General features: G+C 37.6%; 1 protein-coding gene across 1 annotated transcript in view; it reads right to left on the minus strand.

Annotated features, from left to right (window-relative positions):
* Positions 1–18137, minus strand: part of LOC102043511 (zinc finger RNA-binding protein-like) — a gene marked incomplete at its 5' end in the record, with an annotated part of 40825 nt that overhangs the window by 3215 nt on the left and 19473 nt on the right. The window contains 8 exon segments of the mRNA XM_031065517.1: positions 1202–1299; positions 1410–1521; positions 6602–6697; positions 7482–7579; positions 13729–13870; positions 15315–15465; positions 15711–15916; positions 18114–18137. The exon segment at positions 18114–18137 is cut by the window's right edge and continues 136 nt beyond it. Of these exon segments, the coding sequence (XP_030921377.1) occupies positions 1202–1299; positions 1410–1521; positions 6602–6697; positions 7482–7579; positions 13729–13870; positions 15315–15465; positions 15711–15916; positions 18114–18137 (927 nt within the window).

The raw sequence follows: 18137 nt of genomic DNA on the forward strand, positions 1-18137 counted from the left end.
GGGGGGGGGGGAAAGAAGCAGCACGCAGTTTATCTGCAGAAGCTTCACTTTACTCCCCCAGAATTCCTCTCTCTCACAGACTGTGCTGCCTAGCTCAGACAGCAGGAGACAGATAAGAGCTCAGTGCTCTCAGAGTTCTCAGCTTTTGCAGAGAGAGAGAGAATGAGTTTTTCTTTGCTTTTTTTCCACTGGTTTTCCTTGTTAGCTAAGGCAAGAAAGGTTTTCCCTGAACTGTGCCTTCTTCTAGGACTGTTCAGCTTCTCTCCGATCCAGGACATCAGGAGAATCACCCGGGGACCCCCCAAACTGAATGCCAGGCCTGGCATGCTGGGCCCAAGCCCCAGAGAGACTGAGCCACATCCACAGAAGGACTCTGAATTTGCCATCTCTTCAGAACAGCGAGAGGTTCCATTGTTTATATTACTTTTTTTTCATGCTTGTGAGTACTTTTCTTGTTAAATAAACAGTTTTTTCCACTTCTCTCCAAGGAGATTTTTTTCTCCCGAACTGGTTAGGGGAGGGGCTGCTGAAATTTGCTTTCTAGAGGAGACCCCTTTGGAAGTTTCCTCCAAAAATTTGACCTAAACCAGGACAATTTATAAAATATTAAATGCCAGTGCAATTTTAAATCTAATAACATACTACTGTAGAGTAAGTATCTTTACAGAGATTATATATATGTAGATGGGAGTGCTTCAAACTTTTCAGGAAAATTTGTTAATTTTAGTACAAAAATGAACACTATAATACATTCTCTGTTGTGACATTTTTATTGCCTAGTTTAAGACTGATCATTTGAAAGACTGGACTACATTCTAAGAAAAGAAAATTCATGTCCATCATATAGTTTCATTAATAAAAACACCAAAAAACCCCCAAATCAACCAACCACCCCCACAAAAAAACTATCCATCAAATTTAGTTACTTAAAACACTTTTCTGTTATGTGGGGTCGTGGGTTAGAGACAGACACACGACACAACACACTGACCATCATCAGCAAACAGCCCTGAGTTTAATATGGCTGCCCTTTTTATAGGGGCTTTGAATCTCCAAGGCCCAGATAGCTGATTGGATGGGACTGATCTCTGCCCAGCTCTCTGGCCAGTGGTTTGCTTGCAGTTAAGCTTGAACAGGGTTGGCTGAAGGTCCCCTGTATAGGTTTGAATCCAACTTATTGTGCTGTGACACTTTTCCTTACCTGTGCACTTGAAGTAATATCCTCTCGTTGCTGATCTGTCATTACAGCAAGTGTATCAAAAGGATCTTTCTCACAAGGGTCCAGAAGGCCAGGACCACCTAAAAGAGTTAGGCTAATTAGTAGCACATCTCCATCTTATTTCAATCAAGATTACAGATTTTACATTACTTAAACATAAGTATACAGACACTAATCAACTGCAACTTGCCTTTAAGGATGATTCCTGAAGATATACACTCAAAAACTCTTCTTAGTGCATCCCCAGGACTCTGTGGTCCAGTAGCACTGCTAATTGCTTTTTCCACAAGCAACTCCATAGCCTAGAAGAACAATAAGAAAATCCAGACAATTTAGAAGACTGATTAAAGAAACCACTACTACTGTTGTTCAGTATAGAACTTTTAAAACTGAAATTTTGAAGGATATTACACATCACAGAACACTTTCAGTTAAAATTTAAAAAATCAGATGTTTGTTAACAATTAATAAAAAGAAAGCTACTGTAAGATTAACATTGAGTGTTGAGTACCGATATGCTGCTTCTCATGACAAATTGTCCAAAGATTTTCTTAGAAATTTATACAGTAGTAGCCTACTTGGAGAACTTGTCCGGTCATTTTTTGAGAGCATGAAACATGGTAGGTCACTGGAATCTGTTAGCAATGTGAATAAACAGCACACAATATTGAAACAGAGTGGAAATTTAGCAGGGTGGAAATCCATTTTGGATTTAGGTGAAATGTGCTGTTTAAAAAAAAACCTGCCTCAGCTGAAGGAAAAATGTGAGAGAGATAAGAGAGACCCCTTGAACTTTGAAACAGATGAAAACCAAAGCTGAGGCTGCAGGAGACAGGGAAAGGTGACCCAGGAGTTCTTTCTGTATTTTCTGATAAAAAACTAGCTGCAAGTGTAACGGGAAACCAGTAAAATGAATACGTATGAAACTATTGTGAAGTTCTATGAATATGTACCAGTAAGGGGGATAAAAAAGGATCAGGAGTTCTCAGGGTTGTGCATGTCCTTTATGGGGAACGATCCCCACATGCGTCCAGTGCTGTAATAAACATACCGGCTTTACAACTTTTACAAGTTGTGGAGTTTTTTTCCTTCCACAAATCAGTATGAAATGATGAATTTGATTCATCTCATGAAATTAACAGGATGCTACAGAGAAATTATCTTTTTTTCTACAAGAATACAGAAACTTAAAGTATCCAAAATGTAATGACCTTTTAACATTTAAGTGGTTACTAGTTCTTTAGTTTTGCAAAACTGAAGTTCACTGCAATTTTTGTTTTTTGGGTATATGCTAACACTAACTTAGATGTTAAACAAGTGTAAAAAAAACCTTGATGATAAACAGGTTTTCTAAAATTTACACCTTTTTTCTGTGAATGTTTCCATTGTTTGCCTTTATTAGACACCATTAAAAAAAACTATAAAAGATTATGCTTATTTTTGCAAAGTAAGCATTAAATGGATGTTTCAATACCACCTCCTTGGCAAGTTTTATTTTCAAACAATATGTCTCTCTTGGTTTTTGGTGGGATTTCTGGGAGTTTGGTTTTTTTTGGTTCCTCTCCCAAGTTTACAGTTGCTCTAATGTTGCCTTCTATTTCTATTTTCCAAGAATAAATGTCCATTCTAATGCATGCAAGTAACTACAGGCAGTGTTGATTACAATTACTCCCTAATGGTGCCTATTCCTTTCTATTTTAGTGCAATTTAACTGACAAATTTCAATTCTTGAGCATGGTATTTTAGTACTTAGACTGTATCACTCAGGGTCAAGCTTTTGAGTTTTAGCAACAATTTAGTTGTTTTCAAGTATGAAGCAAAATATAGCAGGAAAGAAAAAAAGCAGATCACATTATTTATTCAAGTCTAGCTCTTTTGGATCCTCATACAATACACTAAAGTCTTCAATTTCATCATAGGAAAATGTGAATTATGATGCCCCAGTGTTTATGTGCACAAACAGCTAGATTTCAAGTTTGGAAAATAAAAAGAAATTTTGAATATTGGTTCCTTCTAACTTGTAGGAACTTGACACAATTCTTCTAATTTAGTTTTTATTTCTAGCTATATAAAGAAACTGATACTAATGTGTGTTTAGATTTCCTAATATTTTCTATTATTAAAACTACTTAGGCTCTTTCTGAAAAGCTCTGGCATCTCTGGCTTGTAATAGGCTTCTAGCATAAAGGTCAGGAGAAGTTCTGCATCTAGAAAAATATATTTCTTCAATCTACAAAATTTTATCTGTAACTGTCAGAAATCATATATATTTTAAATGTCTTTTTTTTTTGTCAGTAGGACTTTGCCAACAAGCCAAAAGAACAACTGAATACACAAATATCAATGGTGATTCATGGCACTGGCAATGCATCGGGTACCAAGAGTGTTACTGAACAAGTTAAATTTCTTTAATAAGAAGTCTATGCAGCACTGGGGATAGATGTTGGAACATTCTTTTAACTTTAGCACAATAGTGTATGATCCCTGTATTTGTGGTTAATGTTTACTTTTGTACCATACAGTGCTTATGCAAATACCAGAGATGATTGTGGCCTTGTGTTAACTCCCTATATCTGTGACTAATAAGTCTTCTGCCAGCTAATGCATCCTTGTTTACTTCTATCAGTGATTAATATGTATTAGCTTATATCTTAGTTTTGAGAACAAGGATTGTGTGTCAGAGCAAAGAATGATAAGTACATTATGACCTGATGACATACTTGAGATACTCTGAAAGAGAAAAGATTCATCAGAAGATCTAGAACCATATCCAAACAAGTCCATGGAAATAATTAGTATATATGCATGTATTCAGGAAATGTGATGAATATGCATTAGTTTCAGGAATATAACCTGGTCTGTTAGGTTGCTGCTCATGCATGCTTTGAGAAGAATCCCCCATGTATCCAGCACTGCTAATAATGTTGGCTTTCTAACGTAGCAAATTGGGTGGAGAGTTTATTTCCCATTTTTTGAAGACAAGAGCAAGACAGGAAGCACTTTTAGAGAGAACTGAGACACCTAGGCCTGAAATCTCTCATGAAATCCTCATAGGCAAACTCAGGAAGTATGGACTGAATAAGTGAACAGTGAGGTGTATTGAGAACTGGCTGAACGGCAGATCCCAGAGGGTCGTGATCAGTGGCACAGGGTCTAGTTGGAGGACTGTCACTAGTGGTGCTTTCCAAGGTTCTATACTGTGTCCAGTATTGTTTAATGTTTTCATCAATGACTTGGACAAAGGGGCAGATGCCTCCTCAGCAAGTTTGCTGATGGCACAAAGCTGGGAGGAGTGGCCAATACCCCAGGGTGTTGTGCTGCTCATTAGAAGGACCTCGACAGGTTGAAGAGATGAACAGAGAGGAACTGTCTAAAATTCAACAAAGGCAAGTGCAGGGTCCTGCATCTGTGGAGGAATAACCCCCAGGCACCAGTACAGGCTGGGGGTGACCTGCTGGAAAGCAGCTCTGCAGAGAAGGACCTGGGGGTCCTTGTGGACAAGTTGCCCATGAGCCAGCAGTGCCCTTGTGGCCAAGAAGGTCAATGGCATCCTGGGGTGCATTGGGAAGAGTGTTGCCAGAAGGTCGAGGAAGGTGATCCTGCCCTTCTACTCAGCCCTGGTGTGCTGGAGTGCTGTGTCCAGTTCTGGGCTCCTCAGTACAAGAGAGACATGGAGTTCCTGGAGCAGGTCCAGCAGAGGGCTATGAAGTTGATCAAGGGTCTAGAATATCTCTCTTAAGAGGAAAAGCTGAGGGAACTGGGCCTATTCAGCCTTGAGAAGAGGCAACTGAGAGGGGACCTCATCAATGTCTGTAAGTACCTAAAGGGTGAGTGTCAGAGAATAGAGACAGGCTCTTCTTGGTGATGCCAACCAACAGAACAAGAAGCAATGTGCAGAAACTGATGCACAGGAAGTTCCACCTGACTATAAGGAAGAACTTCTTTATTCTGTGAGTGACCATGCACTGGAACAGGTTACCCAGAGAGGTTGTGTAGTCTCCCTCACTGGAGATATTCCAGATCCATCTGGATGCAGTCCTGTGCCATGTGCTCTGAGATGACCCTGCTGAAGCAGGGAGGCTGAACCAGATGACCCACTGTGGTCCCTTCCAACTTTACCCATTCTGTGATTCTGTGACACATCACTTCATTTCTGGCTGCACCTTAGAACAGATATTATGAGAAATAAGAAACAACATTCCTTGTTCTTCATCTATGTGCCTGCTGTGTGTTGCAATATTTTAAAGGATGCTTTTCTAAAAGTATGCCTGGGTTTATTCTTTGGCTACTTAGTAAGAAATATTGAGGGTTCTTACATACTTCCGAGCTTCTGTAAAACTATATTTGTATAGTATATCTTTCATGAAGTATAGCAGAGAAACTGGATTTTTTTTTACTTTAAATATTTTAAAAAGCAGAAATAATTGATCCACATTTTTTCTGGTCAGCAAGCTTATTACAATTGTAAAACGTTTCTCATTGACATAATGCCAACTATTATAACTGTCTTGACAATGTTAGCACTCTTCCTGCCAAAACTGAAAAGTCTACATTAGGAAGCAGCACAGTGCAACAGGATTTGGTCTATGAAACAAAAAAGTCAAAGTTGAATTTACCTCCACATATATACGCTTTGGAGATTTTGGTTCAGACTAACTTTGTGCAGCCCACAGATAGAACATTTATTAATATTTGGAACACAAGTTGCACTCCTGGAGAGCATAACTTAAGATAGTCAATGTAAAAGAATGCTCCAAAACCACTCAGCTGCAAGAATTGAGATAGGTAACCAGTTACAACCTAGAGAGCTGTGTCTAAGTGACACTGATTAAAATGCCGATGGTTAGACATCCACAGACTAGTACTGTGGTATTTCATCTTGCAGAAACAACATATTAATGATTGCAGGAATTGCTGTGAATTATTCTTTCAAGCAGATTTTCTGTTATCACAGAGCTATCTGGGCACAGCTGACATTATTTTCTACCAGTTTCAGTAAAGTCCAAGCAATTCAGAGTAGGTTGTAAGAAAAAAAGAGATTCTTTGATGCAGAGTAAAGGAAAAAAATGCTAAAATATAGAATAAGAATGCTACTCTCAAAGAATTCCAAAAACAACAAGAACATTCCTTTTGAAAAAATGTTTTCAGCTCCACATGGCAAAACCACAGAAAATTAAAATTTTAGAGGTAATCTGGATTGTTTGTTGGGGAAAACCAAAAAATCAACCAACCAACCAACCAACCGCCCAAGCAAAACCCTACATTACTCCTTTTAAAAACCTAAATTTTAAAACTGTAGTAACACATTCCCATGCTTTATTTGCAGTGGATTAAAAAAACCCCAATGTGCATTAAAAACTCATTCAAAAGAACATTACTCACCCAGCTTGGAAAATCAGACCAAGTTGGAACCCGCTGACAGAGGTCACGAAGAATACGTATGATAACCACACAGGACTGCAGACCATTAGCTCTAGCCTTGAGAACAATACAAAATCAAATTAATCCCAGCAGATACAGAAAATAGGACTTGTTGAAAGACTAAAACACCGCTGTTCAATGGAAGCTCAGATACAAGACCAAAACAAATCATTCTACAACTTTATTCTAAGAGCTGCCATTTACAGCAGTATTTTATATAGGGTTAGTAATTTAAGGTGATAGAAGTCAAAGTGCACAGGTTATACAAGAATAACATTTATTGATCCCCTATACACTTTGACCTATGTTCACCTGCAACAATAAATACAGTATTTTTCTATATTAGAAATAAAGGTCTAAGAAATAGGTATAGAGATGGAAAGGTGAAGGGAATCTGTTTGGTTTCTTTATTGTGCCTTTGCCAGAATGCAAAGTCACTAAACCAAACAGTTGCTTCTTGCCTTTCGTTCCCTAAAGAAATAGGAAAAAAGTCTTAAATCTAAACACAAAGCTTTAAACACATATTTCATTATTTAAAGCAAAGTTACTCTGCAGCCTTATGGAACATATAACAAATATACAACATATGATCACCCCAGGTGAATCAAGCTTTTCACATTGCTTTCTTGATGACCAGAAAAAGAAAAGGTCAAATGAACAATAACTACATACAGCAGTTCCTCCCTACTCAACTTTCTACACTTGAATTCAGGGACCAGAAAAATATTAAGTATTATTAGCATGAACAACACTGAGTGTTTTCACCCAGTTAGACATTCATATTACAACTGAACTAATCTCTCATAAGGCTACAAGAAGAAAATAAAATTATGTTCCAAACCTGGAACCACTTAGCGTGGCGTAGAGCAGCCAGAGCATCAAGGCATTTTTGCCTGTCCAAGACGTCCGGTGGGTCTTTCACCATACCTGAGGTTACATCTAAAATGGATTGAATTGGCAAAATTCAGTGAGGAATGGGTGTTTGACCATTTAAAGTAGCTTCAATGTCACACATGCCATTTAAAGCTTGAACCCATGAACAACAAATGTAATTGTTCAATAAAAGTCATTCAATTAGTATTAGGGCATTAACCCTGTATGAAGATTGTAGAATCATATTAAACTTTAGCTGTCACGTTATTTTCAAATGCATTGCAGATTATGCAAAACATAGTACTTCTTTCTTTAAGCTAACACTGGAAAAACATATATCCCCTAAAACTGAATAGAAAAGGAAAAATGAATGGACACAGTGCACCAGCACAGAGACCACAAGACAGAAGGAACACTAAAAATCCACTTTAACAAAGTAGAAATATTCACACTTAGTTTTATGAAAATTTCAATGGTCACATGCTATTTGGGACCTACTCTTTTTAAGAAAAGCTAAGTATATTAAAAAAAAACACTTAAAAGCACTAGATATTTTGTAATGTTATTTTTATCATACTTTAAACTTGAAATGGAAATTATTATGCATTTTAAAAAACTGACTAAAGGAATGTGAAATCTCTTCAGTTTTAAGAGTTCCATTACTTTTTAATATCCTCTCTTACTCATATAAATTCCTCATCCATGATATATGTGCTCCAATATCATTCTGGATGCAAGGAAGGATCTGAATAGGGACTGCTTTACTTATGATTCATCAAGAAAAAGAAAAGCCAAAAAAGAAAAAAACAAAGCAGACTATCTGAAAGAAGGGCCAGAAGGAGAATCTGGGGAACTACAGGCCTGTCAGCCTGACCTTGGTACCACAGAATGTCATGGAGCAGATCATCTTGAGTGTCATCATGCGGCACATACAGGACAACCAGGGGATCAGGTCAAGCCAGCATGGGTTTAGGAAAGGCAGGTCCTGCTTAAATGACCTTATCTCCCTCTATGACAGGGTGACCCACTTAGTGGATGAGGGAAAGGCTGGGAATCTTGTCTACCTAGACCTAGTAAAGCCTTTGACACCATTTCCCACAGCATTCTCCTGGAGAAACTGGCTGCTCATGGCTCAGACAGGTGCATGTATTCTTGAGTAAAAACCTGTCTGGACAACCAGCCCCAGAGTGGCGGGGAATGGAGTTACATCCAGCTGGCGGTCAGTCACTAGTGGGGTTCCCCAAGGCTCAGTACTGGGGCCAGTCCTGTTTAATATCTTTATCAATGATGTGGATGAGGGGATTGAGTACACCCTCAGTAAGTTTGTAGATGACACCAAGTTGGGTGGGAGTGTTGATCTGCTCAAGGGTAGGAAGGCTCTGCAGAGGAATCTGGACAGGCTGGATTGATGGGCTGAGGCCAATGGTATGAGGTTCAACAAGGCCAAGTGCTAGGTCCTGCACTTGGGTCACAACAACCCCACGCAGCACTACAGGCTGGGGGGAGAATTGGCTGGAAAGTTGCTTGGCAGAAAAGGACCTGGGGCCATGGTTGACAGCGGCTGAACATGAGCCAGTGTGTGCCCAGGTGGCCAAGAAGGCCAATGACATCCTGGATTGCATCAGCAATAGTGTGGCCAGCAGGACTAGCGAAGTGACTGTACCTTTGTACTTGGCACTGGTGAGGCCAGACCTTGAATCCTGTGTTCAGTTTTGGGCCCCTCAAAACAAGACAGACACTGAGGTGCTGGAGTGTGTCCAGAGAAGGACAACGGAGATAGTGAAAGGTCTAGAGCACGTCTTATGAGGAGTGGTTGAGGGAGCTGGAGATGTTTATCCTAGAGAAAAGGAGGCTCAAGAGGGACCTTAGCACTCTCTATAACTACCTGAAAGGAGGTTGTTGCAAGGTGGTTGTTGGTTTCTTTTCCCAAGTAACAAACAATAGGACAGGAGGAAGTGGCCTCAAGTTGTGCCAGGGGAGGTTTAGATTGGATATTAGGAAAAATTTCTTCAAGGAAAGGGTCGTCAAGCATTGGAAGAGGCTAACCAGGGAAGTGGCTGGGGTCCCTGAAGGGATTTAAAAGTATAGATGTGACACTAGATGCAGTGGACTTGGCAGCATTAGTTTAACAGTTGAAGTTGATGATCTTGAAGGGCTTTTCCAACCTAAATGATTCTATGATTCTATTATTCTAAAATATGGTAGATCTTTTATGTTTAAATGTTCAGAAAATGATTAATTACAAAGCAGATTGCTTTGTTACCAAAATAGAAAAGACCACAAGACCCTTTTGGAAATGGTTTAAATCAATGAAACTGGAACCACTGAACAATATGAAATGGTATCTTCAAGTTACTTTAAAAATTGTAGGGATAAAATGTAATGATCACTTTTAAAAGTATTTTGTTTTACTAATTATGAAAATGGCTATTGTGACTAGTGTCAAACTATACTGGTAGCATAACTGGTGATACACCAGACAAGATGAAAAAAAAAGCCTTCACTCAATGGCACTCATTTCACAGGATTTACTCCAGCAAGATATAAAGTTAGGTAACTCTGAGAATAGAAGTTATATATATAATCGCATGAAACATGCCAGCAAGTAGGGATGATGCAGAGAGCTCAGAAACCACCTATTTATACACAAATGCAAAATAAATAGTAGGATACTTTAAATAGTAGGATACTTTAGAGACAACTAAAAAGCTATGAATGAACATGGTTCTATAACTTTGCAAAATTTAAATCTGAAGTACTCCATTCAGATTTGGGCATTTTTTTATAGGATAGTCCCATTGCTCTGCATGGGGCTAAAAGGGGGAAGATTTCAAAATAAGAACAAAGTTAAGAACATAGGTATCTTCTCAAACAGATGTTTAAAATTATGTACTATATATTAAAGTGGAAAGTAGAATAACTGAACCAACAAGGTATTTACACAGCAAATGAAGACATTTAAAGGGGCATTTCATTTAAAACAAAACAAAAATCAAACCGAAACCTATACAAGAGGGGTGCCAGGTAAGATAACTGATGAAACAAGTAAAACTTGGATATAAAAAGACAAGGAGTATATTTAGAGGAAATGCACAGCAGGAAAATAAGAGGCAAAATAAGATTGAGAAATTAAAAATGTGTCTCTTCTGTCCAGTAGCCTAATCAGTTTTTTTTACAGTCTTTTTTTAAAGCTACTATGCAAATAGATTATATTGTGCAAACTTTAATCACAATAACTCACTACATAATTTGAAATTCCAATTAATTCTAGCTCCAAAAATTCAATTTGGAAAACAATTTTACTAAAAAGAATTACAGTTTCAGTGCACAGAAAAGAATCATACACAGTGCTGGAAATGTCAATCTAAAATGTGCTACTACTAGGTATCATATGAATATCCTTGAAACTTAAAAAGACTAAGAAGTTGTAAGACACCTAATTGCACTGAGAATATATTGACTGGAAAAAAATGTATCAAGGAAACTCTTGTAATACTTAATCTGTGAATTTTTGCATCTGTTTTACATTTTAGGATTAACCCCTTAAATAGTCTTTAAATAAATTCAGATGCCTAACCTACCAACCTGTTGAGCTACAACAAAAACAGTTGAATTAATTTACAAAACACAAGCACAAATTCTTACCCTATATAACTTAATTTATTATTACCCTAAATATAAGGGGTTAATCTTCAGTTAGACATCCTGTGTCCACACTACTTCGTCATTAAAAGTTAACAGGCGTATCAATTTTACTAAGTTTATTACACAGAATACAATTTACCCAGTCAACTATTTGAAAACTAGTGTGAACACTGCTTAATTCTAGGATAGAGACAAAGACAAAAAGAAAAAACCCAAAGTAACAGTAGGTCCTAGGACTGTGCGTCCAAACACCTCCTTTGTAAAGTATGGCAGGTGTGACACTGAGTTTTAGAAAACCTTGGTCAAAAATCCTTCCGATGTCTTGGTAGCAACCCCTGACAGGAATCAAAACCCTTTGCTAGAAAGCTTAGGACTGGGGCTGTTAGCTAAGGATAAAAAAATAAAGACACATGTGCACATATATATATATGCTTTTATAAATATGTACACTTTGTCTGCTGAAGGAAAGAATCCACAGCTGGGTTAGAGCCCTTTGAATATATCCAATTTGGTAAACTGTCAAATGCACAATACTGTAAGGAACAGTAGCTATGTGGCTAACAGTTTTATTTCACACTGGTTTTGGTTTGGTTTTTTTTTTTTTTAGTTTTTTATAATGTAATGGGATTATTACACATCAAACATGTTTCTATTCCTCATGCAAGTCTCAGTCTCATCTTTACTTAAACTGTAGGCTAAAAATAAAAAAAAAAAGAAAACTTTAAACCATTCTAAGATACAGAGCATGAGGAGCTGCAGTAAGAAAAAAACCAAACACATACTATTACTCTGCAGCAAAAAAGCAGAAGTCTTCATAATAAGGCCTCCTTTGCTGCAATAATTTGCAACTCAGTCTTCTATTTGCCCTAGCTTCAAAAGTGAACTTTTTATACTGCTCAGTGTATTGAAAAGAAATCTAACTTGATTTTGCTTGCCTAGAGGCAGCACTCCAGCAGTGAATAAACTCATTTTAACTCAAGTGTGGGTCAGACAAAAGTACAGATTTGTTTCCTTTAGGTGGCATAAATTAAGGGTTTGATGATAATAATTTGAAATTTGTTTTCTTTTTAGTCTACATCATAGAATTTTAGGCCAGAAAATGGAAATTTAGTATTGTGGCAGGATCAGTATTGCACTTTTTCACAGTATGTTAATAAGCAAACATGGTTTTTAAGGTTAATTTAATTTAATGCTTAATGTACTTTAATAATCAAATATTTTAAAGCATTCTTTATGAACTTAAATAATACATGAAGTCTGATTCAGCACAGACAAATTAAAAGTCATGTTACACTTAAGATTTTCAAAAAACGAGTAAACTGGTTGGGTGTGACAGTATATGTACAAAGACTTTATAACTAGGAATAATATGTAAAGCTCAAAAATCATGTACAAAGCACTCTTTAAGACTTCAGAAGTCATCCAAACTAGAGAATGTATCTTGACATTTTTCTTTCTGATTATGTAGGATGACTTTGTTAACACAGCTTGCTTACAATGCATTAGTCATAGCTACAGAACATTTACTAATGCAATATAAAAATCTGAAGTAATGTAGAGGGCATGTAATGATGAGATTAAATTAAAAAAGTCTCTGTGGCTTATATAAATACATATATACACGAGCACAAGTATACATACATACAATTTTTTTCAACCTGCATAGGAGAAGTGTTAAGACAGCCTCAGATTTGTTATATGTAGGTTCACTGTCAAACACCAGAACTCTGTTTGCCATGATCTCTTCAACTATGAAAATACAGGATTAAAAGGAAACAAAAGTTAGTTTTATCTGTCCCAAAAACAAAAGGAACCGATGTACTGTAAACATTAATCATGCTTGTTGGCTTAAAAGCTTTTAAAGCTTGGAAAGCATTACAAAACAGACCGTAAAGCAACATTGCTGGCACCAGAGAAACTGTGAACTTCAGAAATGTAATTTTATTTACAAATTTCACTTTCTGCTGCAGCTGAAATGACAAAGACATTTCTTATTTTCCTAGTCTGAGTTTGCCAGTTGGATAGGAGACTGGTTGCAATATCAGGAGCCTAAATATATTCAAAAATAACTCCAGGCCAAAAAGCAACCTCAGAGTGCTGGAAAAAAATTACATCTTCTTTTAAAATTATAAGCACTGTTACCATCAAAAATATTATAAAAGTACATTTTAGGTGGTGCTGCTATTTGGAATATGTAAATGATGGTAATACTGATCTAGCTAAAACTTGAAAATGTGATCTTTCTTTTAGGGCAGGACTGCATTAGAAAGCCAGTTTATAGCCACTTGTTATAAAATAATTAGTTTTACTTATAATATTATAAGAGGGGTGAAAAAGAATCAAGTTTGTACCTTTTCCAGAAAGCTGAGGTTGGACTTCAAATTAGAATTTTTAAAAATTAAATGCATCATATAAGCATTTTTTATAGGAAATTGTTCTCTACCGAGACTGCTTGTTGAAAAACAAGGTTTTGATCAAGTACTTTAGTTATGCCAGCATGTTGCCTTCTAGGGCCTCAATGCTATCTTAAGCAGAATAGATAGAAGTAACATCTTTAACAACTTCCCAACCTCTATCCCTCACGTTCTCCTCCCGAATGACTGGAGATGTCAGTGTGATAGTAACTTGCATTTTGGGTTCCACACATGAATTTAAAATTATTGCTGCTTCTGGGACTGCACACTTGATATCATATTTCTCGGGACTTATTACCTAAATATCAAGAAAGAGAAACTTCTATTAGCATGTGGCCAAGAAAAGTAAAGTGAAGAAAATGGATTTCAACATAGCCTTTTTTAACAGAAAGGCAGAAACGCAATATAATTATATGAAGCAAAATACCTGTGTATTCAAAGAAACAACAGTATACACAATTAATACATATATATATGGACTTGCATACTGTTTCCAAATCATTAATGAAAACACACAGCAGTTGCCAAGCGTGCAAATGAGAAAAAAACAACCAAGTGAAATTCATATAAATAAGTAAATTACATAACAAGAACCTTGACAGCATTTGAGATAAATAAAAGCCTCAGTGCCACTTCAAATGCCAGTTGAATGTTTTCCTCATTGGAACACAGGAGCCTTTAAAAAGCACCAAGATGCAGAGGTGGTTCTTCAAGCTTGCAGTTACAAGTTGAGTACTGAGAGTCACATTCTATACTTGGCTATCACAACATCCTCTGATGAGAGCAAAGGACAAGATTAACACCAAGGGGAAAAAATAGTAAGAGTAACAAGGTGGTCACTCAGAATTGCTTCTTGTGACTAGATTTAATAACTCTAAATACCCCCAAAATAAAGCTGTAGGCACCTCTATCACCTTCTTCCACAAACTAGAGGGACAAGTGAATTCTCCACAAAGCCAGACCAAGATGTGCAGGTTAAAGTTTTCTTCTGTTATTTCAAACAAGAGCAAACCCAAGATTATTTTTCTAATTATTCTGATCCTGCTAATGCTTCTACCATGCCATGGATTCTGTTGAGCATTTTACCAGACTGCATTGAAGTACTAATACTGTGAAAAGCATCCTATAGCAATACTAGACAGGCTTTGTTCAGTAGAGAGTACTCAAGCTAAAAACTTTATTCTGTACTTTCATTTATTGTAGAAATACAGCAAATGGTTTATATTAATTTTGCTGAAAGGTTTAAGACTACATGTACTTTTTTTTAAAGTGCCAAATTAAAAAAAAACACATACAAGACTTAGTTAACTACTTCTGGGACTACAAAGCACTGACACATACAAACTGGAAACAAGACAACTACAAAGAGACTGGCATTAATGGAGAACTTTGACCTTCAGGCAGTGCAAGCTTCCTGTAACACCACACAAATTATGTCTATCACTGCTGGTAACTGGATAATAGTCTTCTGCTCATTTCTATTTCCCAGTTGAAGGAAATCTATTAAATGATGATTGAAACTACACTGCTAGCATAAGCACCTAGACACTTGTATGGATGTAATATAGAGAAAGCAAAACACACAGCATAGTCCCTGAATTCAGACACAGTCAGAAAATGAAAAGAAACTGTACCTGAGCTATGAAATGCAGCACAGTCAGCCCTACAGACATTTGACTTGAGGACAGACTTTTACAGTATTTTTACCAAAATTCAGATCCAAAAATCTACATATTACTTACTGCAAGTTGTTTGGGAAGACTTTCAGCAATAAAACCAAGTAACATCTTTGAAGGCTTCTCAGCACATAACAAAACAAGATTGACATTTCGGTCTCCACGGAGTAACAAACCTTTAGCCAAAACGCCCACCCGTAAAACTCCTTTCAAAGCTCTGTGAATTATAGTTAAAAGCTGCATTTAAAATACTATACAAATCATAAAACTAAACATGAAGATAGAAAAATTAAATAAAATAGCAGTATTCCATATACTCTTGAAGCCACAGTGACATATGCCATATTAAAATCCGAAGGGAACAGAATTCCTGAAAGCACTGATAACAGTACAAGGAAAAACACAAAATGGCTTCAGAAAGAAGTCATAAAATTCTTAAAAATAATAAGGAAAAAAAAATACCTGTCTTTACTGCTGTCTTTTTTGTCATCTCCCTCTTTGCTCTTGCTTTTTTCATGGTCAGTCATATTGTCAGAAACAAGTTTCAAAGCACGCTCAGTAATAGAGACAATTTTTTGGACTGCTTGAAGTTCCTCCTCTGTTGGATATATAGCTGCATGTTTGGTCATCACATAGCGGTCATCAGAGGAGTCAGGGCGGCGTAGAGGCTAAACAGATGAAAAAGCACATTTCTGAAATTTGGGTACACAACAGGTAAAGGCAGGTGACTGTTCTGCTCTCATGAGGCCCCACCTGGAGTACTGAATCCAGCTCTGGCAATCCCAACATAAGAAGGATGTGGACCTACTGGAGCAAGTCCAGAGGAGGCCACCAAGATGATCACAGGGCTGGAGCACCTCTCCTAGGAAGACAGGCTGAGAAAACTGGGGCTGTTCAGCCTGGAGAAGAGAAGGCTCTAGGGAGATCTTAGAGCACCTTCCAGTACCTAAAGGGGGCCTACAAGAGAGCTGGAGAGGAACTTTTTACAAGGGCATGTAGTGAAAGGACAAGGGCTTTAAACTGAAAGAGAATAGGTTTACATTAGATATTAGGAATAAATTCTTTACTGTGAGGGTAGTGAGGCCCTGGAACAGGTTGTCCAGAGAGGTTGTGAATGTGCCATCCCTGGAAGTGTTCAAGCCCAGGTTGGATGTGGCTCTGAGCAACCTGGTCTAGTGGAAGGTGTCCCTGCCCATGGTAGGGGGTTGGAACTAGATGATCTTTAAGGTCCATTCCAAACCAAACTATTCTATAATTCTATTATATACTTTCAAGTTCACAGGTGATGTGTGACCAAAAACTAAACATGGCTAAACAACAGAATATTCAAACCTCAAATTATTGAGATGTAAGGAAACATGAACTGAAGTATCCTTAATAACTTACACTGATCACAATCAATCATATCTGTAAAAAACATGAAATGTATAAAAAAAACAAATTGGGAAATCCCAGGATCAAAAGTACCTCCCCAACATAAATATCTATTGTCTTTCTGTTAACTGGGAAATACTTGCATACTGCCGTAAAATAAAGTATCCATGATTGCTTTCATAGAATCACAGAAAAATTCAAATAGAAAGGGACCTCAGGAGGTCCTCTAGTCCAGCCTCCTGTGGAAACCATGGTCAGCTATAAGACTATATCATGTTGCTCAGAGCTTCATCCAGTCGGTTCTTGAAAACCGCCAAAGAGGGAGCTTCACAACATCTGTGTGGAGAAAAAAAGAAAAAAAATCCTGTATTCAGTTTGCACCTTTTTTGTCTCAGCTTAAGCTGGTATATCTCACCCTCTCACTATAAAGAGCCTGGCTCCATTATCTTTATAACGCACAGGTATTAGAAGGCTATCACATCCCACTGAAGCTCTCTTCTCCAGCCTGAACAGGCCCAGATCCCTCAAGTCTCTCCTCACAGGGCACACTCCAGACCCCTGATCCCAGTAGCCACACCTGCTGTAGTTTATCAGAATCTGTCTTGTACTGGAAAGTCCAAAACTGAATGCAGTATTGCAGTTTGGGTCTCATGAAAGTGGATCACTTCCTTTTATCTACTGGTTATGCTCCTGTTAATATCACCATGGATGCTATTAGCCTTGCTTGCTGCCAGGGCACATGGTTGGTTCACATTCAGCTTACTACCATCTGCCAAGAACCCCAGATGCTTTTCAGCAGGGCTGCTACCCAGCCCTTCAGTGCAAGCAGTTATGCCCTCCCAAGTGTAGCATTAGGCATTTGTCCTTGCAGAATTCCATAAAGTTCCTGTTGGTCCATTCTTCCAGTCTGTCTAGGTCATGCTGGATAGCAGCCCTACCCTCAAAGATATCAACTGTTCTCCCTACTCAAACCAATTCAGTTTCATGTCAGCTGCAAACCTGATGAGCACGAACTCACTCCATCACCTTTCAGATCATTGATGAGGTGCTAATGAGACAAATCCCGGGATAAACACATGCAGCACTGCACTTGTTTACTGACCTCCAGGTAGAGTATGGCCCACCACTAAACCATTATCCTCTGGGACTGATGATCCAACCACTTTTTATCCATACATTTGTCCACAATTAGATAAATAAAAGTATAATGCAATTAAATAAGAAGTAGTACACAAATCCAGAGTGACTTGTATTTCAGAAGAAACAATATTTGTCTTCAAGGCATCCTTTTATCATATAAGTGGGCTTATTTTGAAAGCGGTCCAACTATAGAGTTTCATTAGAATATATTTTTTTCTTCACTTTTCTATATGCTTTATTAAGAAACGCTGGAGACAACTGAAGCAGCACTGAATAATTTATAGTTTTTAACTGTGCCTCTTGGTAAGCATTTTCTTCTTTCTTTTTTTCCCCTCAAGCACAGAAACTCACAGCTGGTCCTTGGGGCTGAGGAGG

Source organism: Geospiza fortis, unplaced genomic scaffold (genome assembly GCF_000277835.1).
Source record: "Geospiza fortis unplaced genomic scaffold, GeoFor_1.0 scaffold377, whole genome shotgun sequence".
NCBI lineage: Eukaryota > Metazoa > Chordata > Aves > Passeriformes > Thraupidae > Geospiza > Geospiza fortis.